A 10,527-nucleotide genomic window follows, 5' to 3' on the forward strand; every position below is an offset into this window, starting at 1 on the left:
CCACCTTCCCCACAGACCCCACTCTGTGTTATGAATCGGCTGCGGCACCCGTCCCCACGGGCGCGAGCGCCGGTCCGAGGCGCGGAAGGTCAGACAGCACTCAGCCGAGTTCTCGCTCGGCTCCCTCCAGCTCAGAACCCTCCGATTATCCCTCCACTGCCACGTCTCTTCCGGGTGCGGCGCGCGCTGATGACACCAGTGCACCTCTGGCCCCGCCCCTGCAGACGCTAGACGTGGAGGCGGGTGGAAAAGGGGTGACCAGAGCTCGGCGGCCCTCCCGCCTTACGTCACTTCCGCTTCCTCCCGGGTAAGGCGGGTAATTCGGACGTTTACCCTTCGGGTTGGCGCGAGCCCGGGCTGCGGCGGCTGCGGCAGTGGAGCTCGAGACCAAGGCTAGACATGTCCCAGAGGCGAACCCGGTCCGGAGGGGCCGCCCAGTGCTCCGGTGAGCGGAGGGCGCGCGGGAGAGATGGGGCTGAGCAGTTTGTGGGACGCAGTTCCGTGAGGAAGGCCCTCCCCCCACCTCCCTAGGAGGCTCGTCCCCCGCCCGAGAAGGCGCCCCCAAAGGGCCTGTTTGGGAACTTCTCTCGCTCTCTTCAGCACCTGTTCTCTCTTGACTCTGAGGTCTAGAGTCCTCCCCTACCTGCTAAATTTCTCTCTTTCCAGGGCCCAGCGCCCCAACTTCCACTCAGTCTCTGCGGAGGTCCCAGCGGAAATCAGGCTCTGATCTCCCAAGCATCCTCCCGGAAATCTGGCCTAAGGTGAGCCCCGGGTCCCTCAGTTCCTCCTGCCCCGGAGGCCCCTGGGCTAATGTAGAGCTCAAGTTCACCCGTCTTCTGCAGGCACCCCAGGCGGCCCCAGTCAGAAAGCCCATCGTCTTGAAGAAGATCGTGGCCCATACTGTAGAGGTGAGGGCAGAGAGAGGGGTTGTAGGTGGGGAGCCAGAAGTGGGATCAACTAGTGTTGGTGTGATCAACTAGTGTTGTCTCCACAGATCCCGTCTGTTCATTCGCCTCGAAGGAGCCCCCGGGTAAGTTCATTTTCATTTTCTTAGTTAAGGGGAATCCAGGACAGACAGTCTAGAGCTGGGGCGGAATATAGTGGCTGCTCACGTCTGCCCAGGGAGCTATTTGCTGTATTTTGAAACAGTTTGCCTTTGGACACCTATGTGTATCGCCAGTCTGGCTTACTTCCTGCACACTTGGTGCGTTTAGCTATTGATGCCCTGTATTCTCTACCATTTTCCTTTAAAAGTTGAGCTGTGTCTTAACTACTTTCTTCTTCCTCGTCTATTGTTCTCAGTGTAGTGTAATGTCCTTAACTGTTTAGCAGAAGTTACTGTTAAGGATGTCTCATTAAAAGAAGATCTATACCTGAAGATATAACAAATGAGAAATACTAACTGCCTTTGAGTGGCTCACGGGGCTTACAGTCAAGTGGGGAGAAAGACAAATAAGTGATAACATAGTGTGCTGAGGACTGCAATAAAGAAAGTACTAGATGCTGTAAAGGCACCTAACCTAGACCAGGTAGCTCAGGGAATGTTTCACAGAAGAAGTGTTTAAACTGAGTCTTTGAAGACAAGTTAGGAGTGTTGTAGGCAAAGGAAGCTGTGTTTGCAGATGCCTGGAGTCCACAAGAAAAAGCCTGAGGTTTGGGGAACAGCAGCTTTGATGTGTCTGCCCCAGACCTTGTCAGGGGAGGGAGCGTGTGCCAAGCCAGAGCAGATCCTGATGAGGCATGAGGATGAACTTCGACTTCATCCTTTGTTCTGTGGGCAGCTTTGGAGAGTCTTAAGGTAGTGACTGAGGCAGGCTTGGGTGTTTTAGAAAGATCTCTTTAGGGTCTGGGTGGAGAATGGATTGCAGAAAGCCTTCTGGGGACCCCCAGACCAGGTGGGCGGGCATGAAAGGAATCCCGAAGTGAGATGATGGGAGCCTGAAGTCAGGTAAAGGCAGAGTGCTGCTCCTTCGCCTGGCTCACCGCGTGACCACCCATCACACAGGGCTCAGCTCAGGGCACCGCCTCCCCGAAGGCTGCCTGATATATTTCTCCATAGGCCTTATGAATAGCCAAGAGTATTTTGTTTGCATGTTTGTTGTCTTAGGGGCAGGGACTTCTGTCTCCCCTATGGTGGCCACTCTTTCTTGTTGGCTGAATGATAGATTCATGAGATATTGAACAAAAAATGCACAAGGACTTCGATGACTGCTTGGCTGTAGGGATTGAAGAAGAAGGCGTCTGGGTGACTCCCATTTTGTTCAGCATCCCTTTTACTAAGACTCATGGGGCAGATTCCCCAGAATCTGTGGCCAGGAAATGTCTCTCTTGATAACCAATATAATTCTATTAAACCACAAGGGCCCCTAAATTTGTCTTGTTTCTCGCCTTGTCTTGGCTGTCACAAAGCTCAGTGTCAAGTTTTGTGAAAGTTAACTCAGTGGTTATTTATGGAACACCGGCTCCACGCAGGGCTCTGCTGAAGGTGTTGGGCACAGGCAAGGTCAGCCAGACAGATGAAGATGCTCACATGTGACGCGCACATTCTAGTTGGCGTCACAGTCAACCAGCGAACAGCCACAATCAGATAGTGATGCTCACTGTTCAGGAAAGAGGTAATTGTGACAGAGGGTGACTAGCAAAGGTGAGGAGGGGCTGGTCTCCGATCCACGGTAAGGGACGGCCTTCCTGAGGAGGCAGCATCTCAGCTGAGACTGGAATTATGAGAAGCCAGTGTGTGAACCTCTTAATACACATGTCAGATTAAGTGCTTTCCTGTTCAGAACTTTGCCATGGCTCCCTGTGTCTCTGAGCAAGGGTCTCCATGGGTCTCCCCTTACAGTGGCCTGCAGAATGCCCTATAACACCCCCATTACCTCTCGAACCCCATGCTCAGTTCCTCGCCTCACTCCCTCTCACTTCAGCCACACTAGCCTTATTGTTCCTTGACCCTGACTGGCACCCTTTCACCTCAGCACTTTTGCACCTCCTGTTCTCTCTGCCTAGAACATTTCTCCTCCAGATGACTTACTCCCTCATCTCCTTCAAGTCATAGCTCCAGTGCTACCTCAGTGAGGCCTACACTGACCTACACCTACTTAAAATTCCAAACCCTTCCCCCACCCAGTATGCTCAGTCCTGTTGTTTTTTTCCAAAGTGCTTAACATATGACATGATTCTCCCTATTCTTTATTTTCCCCACCAGAGTGGCAGCATTGTGGAGACAGGGGTCTTCTCTGTTTTATTCCCTGCTGTACTCTCAGTGCCTGGCAGATGACCGATAAGGACTTATTGACTGGATGGACATTTTAGGTCCTGTGGGTCTTTCTTTCTGCCCTAAATCTCCTTGCTCCTTTCTTGAAGTAAGTAACACAGCCAAGTAACAGGGAGGTGTTCTCTCTTCTGTCCTGGTACAGATCGCTGTTTTTTTGGAGAAAGAAAACAACCCCCCTAGCAAGGAGTCTACTCAGGAGGACGTCTTCCAAACACGCAGTGTCCCTGTCACCTCCGCCTCCACTCCTGTGCTGTGCTCCCTGAATGTTGAGTCCGACTCCGGGGAAGGAGACCTGGACGCCAGAGACTTGGAAATGTCAAAGAAAGTCAGGCGATCCTACAGCCGCCTGGAGACTCTTGGCTCTGCCTCCACCTCCACCCCAGGCCGCCGGTCCTGCTTTGGCTTTGAGGGGCTGCTGGCAACAGAAGACTTGGCTGGAGTCTCGCCTGTGGTGGGTTCAAAGTTAACTGAGGTCCCCAGGGTCCCTGTGAAGCCCTGGGCCCCAGACACAACTCTCCCTGGAATCTCTCCCCCGGCCGTGAAAGAGAAACGAAAGAAGAGGAAGGTGCCGGAGATCTTGGTGAGTGAGGGGCAGGGGCCGTCCTCTAACGTCACACCAGACACACGGGGAGATGCACCGGGACACGTGCAGGGCCGGGGCTGAGCCCTGGCTGTCATGGGAGAAAGGTGGCGCCTGCAGGGTATGGGTGGAAATGCTCCAGCCAATGTGCCCGCTTCTCCACTCACCTGCCCCCCATTTCTCTTCCCCCAGAAATCGGAGCTGGATGAGTGGGCCGCGGCCATGAATGCTGAGTTTGAAGCTGCTGAGCAGTTTGATCTCCTGGTTGAATGAGATGAAGTGGGGATGTCCCTGGCCAGACTCCCCTCTTCCCCCTGTACATAGTCCCCTCTCCCTGTGGAGAAGACACTTGGGGTCCCCTCCCCTGGTCTCGTTACCTGTGCACACGCTGTTGCTGCACATGAGGCCTGTCCTCTGAGGGCTGGCACAGCGGCAGCGGCCGTTTCAGCTTGAGGAAACGGGGCCCGCCTGGCCCAGACCCGCGCTGCTGTCCTGCCTGTAGTCAGTCACCTACCATCCTTTCCCCCACTATGTCCCAGAGTATCCCAGCCTGTTTCCAGTCGGGCCTCAGACTAGGGAGTAGGAATCACTGGCCCAGCCAGAAGAGGTTAAAGGGCTGGGGGCTGGGGGTGAGCGAGAGCACCTCTGCTCTTGTGGGGAAATGTGGCCGCTCTGCAGCAGCCCCACCAGAGCTGGATGCTGAGAGCCACAGCCAGCCTCGGGCTTTCTTTACTGAGTTGCCTCTGCTGAGGCTTGGTTCCCAGCCATGAGTGCATCTAGGTAACGAGGCTTGGGTTTCCTCTTAGATTCTGTAGATGGTCCGGGAGGACTATCGCCATGGATTGGAGACAATTCTATCTGTGAGGAAGAAACAGCATATTCAACCTATAGTCTTAAGTTTTGAAGGAGGGAGGGAAGCCTTGGTTGGGTCTCAGACTATAAATGTCTGCTGCACAGAAGCTGTGTTTTATAGTTCTGTGTGCTGTTGCTGTTTGGTTAAATGCAGGCTGATGGAGCAGTGGCCGCTTGGGGAGGGAAGGTGTCTCCAGACCCCCCATGCCCTGAGGCTCAGGGCATATGGACCGATAACTGCAGAGGGCAGGAAGGGGCCCATGGCAGGAGGCGCCCCCTCTTATCACTCATACCTGTTTTTTACAAAACAAAGTGTACAGCGCCTACTTAGCTCTAGAAGAAAAACTTAGGGGTTGAATGGTCCTGGTGACATTAGCATTTCGTAAAGTTCTAGGAAGCTTTTCTCACGTGCCAGAAAGCGGCCAGGGTTGATAGTAGTTTTAACTTTCAGCTTCCTTAGTGTCCTCTCACAGGAGGACACTGCCTGAGGGTGGTGTTGGAGTTGAACTAGGGGGAGGGTGGGGTTATCTCATTGTCTCTGGGGATCCCCACTCCCCTAGCCCCTGTTTCTCTTTTCTCAATATTGTTAAAAGGTGAGCTTTCAAAGGCTGCCCAACCACAACTTCCGCCATATCCCAGGCCTCTGTGCCTTTTGATGTTTACAGGTTCATGGAAGTAGGGGATAAGTGGAGTGTGGAGAGGCTAGTGGATAGCAGAGAATATGAGGGAAGATGAGTGCTTGCTTGGTTAGGGTCCCTGAAATGGCACGGGCCTGGTGGGTGCTAGTTAAACTCTTTGCAATTGTCCTCGCTGGCTGGCGGGACAACTCCTGGGAAATGTCTTAGTCCTGCAGAATCGGGAGTAGCCAAATGATGTTGAGTTGATGTCATGACTGCAAACTTCTCTCTGTCCCTGAAAAACTAAGAATGGAGTTTAAGGAAAAACTGGGGTTTGTTTTTTAAAGAAAACAACAATTAAAGAGTTTCTGCCTGTTCATAGACTGTTTCTTTTGTTGGGTCAAAGGCAGAGCTGAAGGTGTGGGACCCAGGAAGCCATGCCTTCTTTGGGCTGTGTCACCAGGGTTGTCCCTTTGTATGGGGGGCTGCCAGCCTGGCCTCCAGTAGTCTGTGGTAGATCACTCCCACCCCCACCCCACCCCCAGGTCTGTTTTTTCTGTCCAGTCAGTCACCCACTCCTCTAAGAAGGGGAGCCCCGTACCCTCCTGTCCCAGGAGGAAAGAAGTCAGTCTGGGGTGAGGCTGCTGAGAGCTTCGCTTAGTGCCTGGGAACCAACCCTCCACCCCACCCCGAGTCCAGCTCTTATTCCCCGCCCCCTCTCCCTGACAGACTCCTGTGAAGGAGCCAGTTCCTCACACACTGGCCCAACTGGGTGCTCTACAGCAGTGGGTGCAGAACCCCCTGGGGAGCTAGTCAAAGGTGCGATTCCCAGGAATTATCGCACTCGGCCAGAGGAGGCCCAGGGACATACGTGTACCTTGATGCAGGTGTCTCAACCACCGTCCTTCCCCTCATCCTTCCTACGCTTGTCCTTGCCTCCTAGTCCTTAGAAAAAATTAAGGCCCTTAAATTCTTTAATTCTCTCTAAGCCTCCCCACTTCTACCTCCTTCCCTTACCCGGAGGAGAGCAGGCTCCTCTTTTCAAGGCCAAGCTTTGCATTTTGGCTTTTGATCCAATTCCCTCATCTCTGAGACCTTGTTCCTCTTTCTCCTACAAGTCTTAAACAGGCTTATGTTCATTTTATTGTTAAAAACAACCGCTCTAATCCTAACCGAAAAGTTTTGTCCAGCATCTGTCTTCAGCTACTATTATGCCTTTCAAGGTTAAGCTCCTTGAAAAACGTTCAAAAGCTGCTTTCTGCTTCTGTTTCATTTACTTTGGGTGCCCTCATCACTCCATTTACTGCTTGGGCAGAAGTAACCAGTGACCCCCTAATGCCCAGTGCTAAAGACTCAGGCCTCTGTAGCCTTGGTGAACACCTTCTTGGGGCCCTGGCACTGCTGGCCCCTCTTTCTTGGATTCCCCTGAAATATCAGGACACCCAGGTCCAGTCCTGGACCCTCTTTCTGATCTGCTTGCTCTCTCTGGGCCGCCTCCTTGCTCAAGATTTGCTAGTCTATCTCCAAACCATACCTCTCTCCTGGGCTTCAAACTGGAATCTAGAACTGTCTTCTAAAACTGTATCTCAAAATATGTTAAAAAAAAAAAATTGTATCTCAACTCAGAAGTCATCGCAAATTCAGCTCATCCACCAGCTTGCCTTTTCCTGTGCTCCCCCTGATGTTAGCAACACCACCAGCTGACCTGAGTTGCACAAGCCAGGAAGCGGGCTCCTCTGCAGCTCTACCCTCTCCTTTACCCCATCCCATCAGCCCCACCCTCAACATCCCTCCATCCCCATGACCACTGGACAGTTGCTCTGGCCTAGTGGGTCTTCTTCCCTTTACTCTCACCTCTCCAAACTGTCCACACTGTGGCCAGAATCAGTTTTCTAGGAGACAGAAATATGATGCTGTTTCTCCCCTGCTTAAAACCCTTTGATACAATTCATTTCTGGGTACAATACCCAAAAGAATTGAAAGCAGGGTCTTAAGATATTTGTACACCCATGTTCATAGCAGCATTATTTACAATTGCCAAAAGGTGGAAATAACACAAATATCCATCAATGGATGAATGGATAAACAAAATGCAATATAGAGGTACAATAGGATGTTCAGCCTTCAAAAGGAATGATGTTCTACCACATGCTACAACATGGATGAACCTTGAAAACATGCTAAGTGAAATGAGACAAAAGGACAAATATTGTATGACTCCGTTTATATGAGATACCTGAAACAGTCAAATTCATCAAGACAGAAAGTAGGATGGTAGGTGCCAGGGACTGGGGCAGGGGAGAATGGGGAGTTCTTGTTTAACAGGGACAGTTTCACTTTGGGAAGATGAAAAAGTTCTGGAGATGGATGATGGTGATGGTTGCACAGCAATGCGAGTGTGCTTAATGCTACTGAACTGTACACTTAAAATGCTTAAAATGGTAAATTTTATGTAATTTGCCGCAATAAATTTTAAAAAAAAAACCCTTTGGCGACTTCCCATTGTCCGTGCAGTCGTGTAATGGATGGTCATTGAGTTTTGGCTGCCCAGTCTCAACCTCTACAAATGCGCTGACTGCAAGACGCCGCTTCCCTCCATGGGCATGAAGAGGCCAGACACTTGCTCCCCCTGATCCCAGCAACCAGGGCATAGGCATCTCACCTGAACTCAGCCAATCAGATTTTGCATGAGGACCTGGAACGAGGACCAGGAAGAGAGGGAAGGATAATTGAGGATTCAGCGAGGTGGTGGCCTCACGTGTCCAGCGGCAGCCCTGGGCCTCCGCCGTCCAGTGTGGAGATGGCAGAACACTACAGTTGGCTCCTGTGGCAGGGTCCTCACGTGGTCCTGGCAGCCAGCATCCCATACTTCCTGCCCTTTGAGTCTGTTCTATGAGTTCCGCGACTCCCTAGTATCCTTCCAATAAAGTCCTTTTTTGCTCAAATTAACCAATGTTGTTTTCTCTTGTTTGCAACCCAGAGCCCTGTTGCTCCAGACTGCTTGGCAGGGCTCATGTGGACTCCAGGGTGAGGCTGGTGGCCACGTCTCCAGTCTAAGGCCCACAGAACCAGTGCAGACCCTGAGCTGCTGCAAGGTCCTCCCTCCCAGCCTTTGCTCAGACTGCTGTCTGCCTCACCTACTCTTCCCAATCCTGTCTCACCTGCTGAGTTCTGACTTGATTAGGTTTGGCTTTGGCTCAAGCGTCACCTCTGCTCAGTCTTTCCTACCTGCCTGTCCCTTCTGCAGTGACAGCATGATGGGGAACAGCACAGATTCCAGAGTTCAATGGAGTTTGGATCCTGGCGCTGCCAGTTTCTAGATGTAAGACCCCAGGCAAGTTAAATAATTTCTCTGTGCCTCAGTTTCCTTGTCTGTAAAATGGGAACAATAATAGTACAGGTTTCCCCGCTATCTGAAAGTAGAGCATTCCTGTGAACCTTTTGTAAGTCGAAATGGCGTAAGCAAAGACGCAATTTACCTTAGGTCACAACAGCTTGCTAACGGATACACAAAATAAATCGAGGTTAAAGCACAGATGCTCACAATGCTGAGATGTCAAGTGCAGTTCCCAGTGGAGGAGCTTGGTGGGGCCACTCGCTGCTCAGGGTGTGAGCTGCCTCTGTACCGGCACACTGCAAAACTGATGCTGGATGCTATTTTCGCTTTTTCCCTAAAAATGAAAATTGTCTTCAGATTTCTTTCGATTAGCAAAAACAGGTGCTAATGTTAGGTCTTCTGTAAAAGTGACTGGCATAAAGTGAACTTTGGAAAAGTGGGGGATACCTGTCCCCACCTCATGGGGTTTCGGTGAGAGAGGAAACAAAACAGGTAAAGTGCTTAGTACATGATACCTACTCAGTGAACAGTAGTTGTTTTCAGGGAGACCTGACCACTCCCTCCTTTCTAACTCCCAGACCTCTCTCACAGCTCCTGTAAGCTCAAGTCTGTCTGTGGGGCACACACATTTACACAGTAGTCTTAGCTCCGAGGGTGGAGGCAGAATTGTATTTGTCTCTGTCGCCCCAGCATCCGGGCGTGTCATGGATGAATAGGGGTGGTGCTTTCCCTCCACCCTGGTCCACAGCAGCTCACACCCTCCTGTAGGAGCTGGGGCCTGAGAGCTTCTGGGTGCCCTGGAGGAGAGAGGGGTGCAGGTGGAGTCAGGAGCAGTGGCCCCTGGGTGGCCTGCACTAGGGCATGGGGCCTCTGCCTCCCCCAGCATGAATCCTGGCTCCAGCCCCAGGGCTCACACTGACCCCCACGGCCCTGGGAGTGGACTGCACCCTCCCTCTTCCACAGGACAGCTCCCTACCCGAACCACGGCCCTCGCCTCCTCGGCCTGAGTGCTGAGCCTCTGCAACTGCCAACCTTCAGGTGAGGCCTTGGCCCAAGGCCCGGGTGGTCCTCCCAACATACGGACTTCAAGCAGGCTGCCTTCCCCTCACGTATTTCCATCGCCTGGCCGGCAAGTTGTCAAACTCTCTGACAGCCATCAGGTGGAGACCCAGGTAGCCCTGGGTCTGAACCCTGGCTTTGACTCTTCTGAGATTATAGGCAGGTCACTTAGCTTCTTCAAGCCTCACTTTTCTCTTACGAAAAGTGGGGCTAATTCTTTCTTTCTTTCTTTTTGGCTGCATTGGGTCTTCGTTGCGGTGCGCGGGCTTCTCATTGCGGTGGCTTCTCTTGTTGCAGAGCACGGGCCCTAGGTGCGTGGGCTTCAGTAGTTGTGGCGCGTGGGCTCAGTAGCTGTGGCTCGCAGGCTCTAGAACGCAGGCTCAGTAGTTGCGGCGCATGGGCTTAGTTGCTCCGCGGCATGTGGGATCTTCCTGGACAAGGGATCAAACCCATGTCCCCTGCACTGGCAGGCAGATTCTTAACCGCTACGCCACCGGGGAAGCCCTAAGTGGGGCTCATTCTACTTCTGTTACAGAATTGCTCTGGGGATTGTTTTCCAGGCTGATGGTCACATGCACAGCACCTGGTAGAGTGTAATAACTGACTGCTAGTATTCTTGTACTCAGTCCATGACTGACTCCTTAAAGGAGGAAATTCCTTTTTGTATCCTCCCCACATTCAGAGCAGAGCCTTGAACAAAATCAGGGCTCTGTAAATATTTGTGGAGTTGAATACTCATTTTAGAGGCTAGGAAACTGAGCCTGAGTGACTGGGGCTGCCCCACCTTTGAACGGCAGAGCAGGATTTG

General features: G+C 52.1%; 2 protein-coding genes across 2 annotated transcripts in view; one reads left to right on the forward strand and one right to left on the reverse strand.

The window, feature by feature from the left end:
- The window catches only part of ZFPL1 (zinc finger protein like 1), a 4,299-nt gene extending 4,106 nt beyond the window's left edge, over positions 1-193 (reverse strand). The window contains exon 1 of the mRNA XM_007462021.1: positions 18-193. The gene's annotated coding sequence lies outside the window, so the exon portion shown is untranslated. The remainder of the gene's footprint in view (positions 1-17) is intronic.
- A 206-nt stretch (positions 194-399) lies between these two features.
- CDCA5 (cell division cycle associated 5) lies at positions 400-4,127 on the forward strand. Its single transcript, XM_007462024.1, has 6 exons — positions 400-445; positions 667-761; positions 843-908; positions 995-1,030; positions 3,417-3,854; positions 4,047-4,127. Exons 1-6 carry the CDS (start codon positions 400-402, stop codon positions 4,125-4,127), a joined length of 762 nt encoding a protein of 253 aa, XP_007462086.1.
- Positions 4,128-10,527: the final 6,400 nt, after the last annotated feature.

The sequence above is a fragment of the Lipotes vexillifer genome, unplaced genomic scaffold (genome assembly GCF_000442215.2).
Source record: "Lipotes vexillifer unplaced genomic scaffold, Lipotes_vexillifer_v1.1 scaffold1129, whole genome shotgun sequence".
Classification (NCBI taxonomy): Eukaryota; Metazoa; Chordata; class Mammalia; order Artiodactyla; family Lipotidae; genus Lipotes; species Lipotes vexillifer.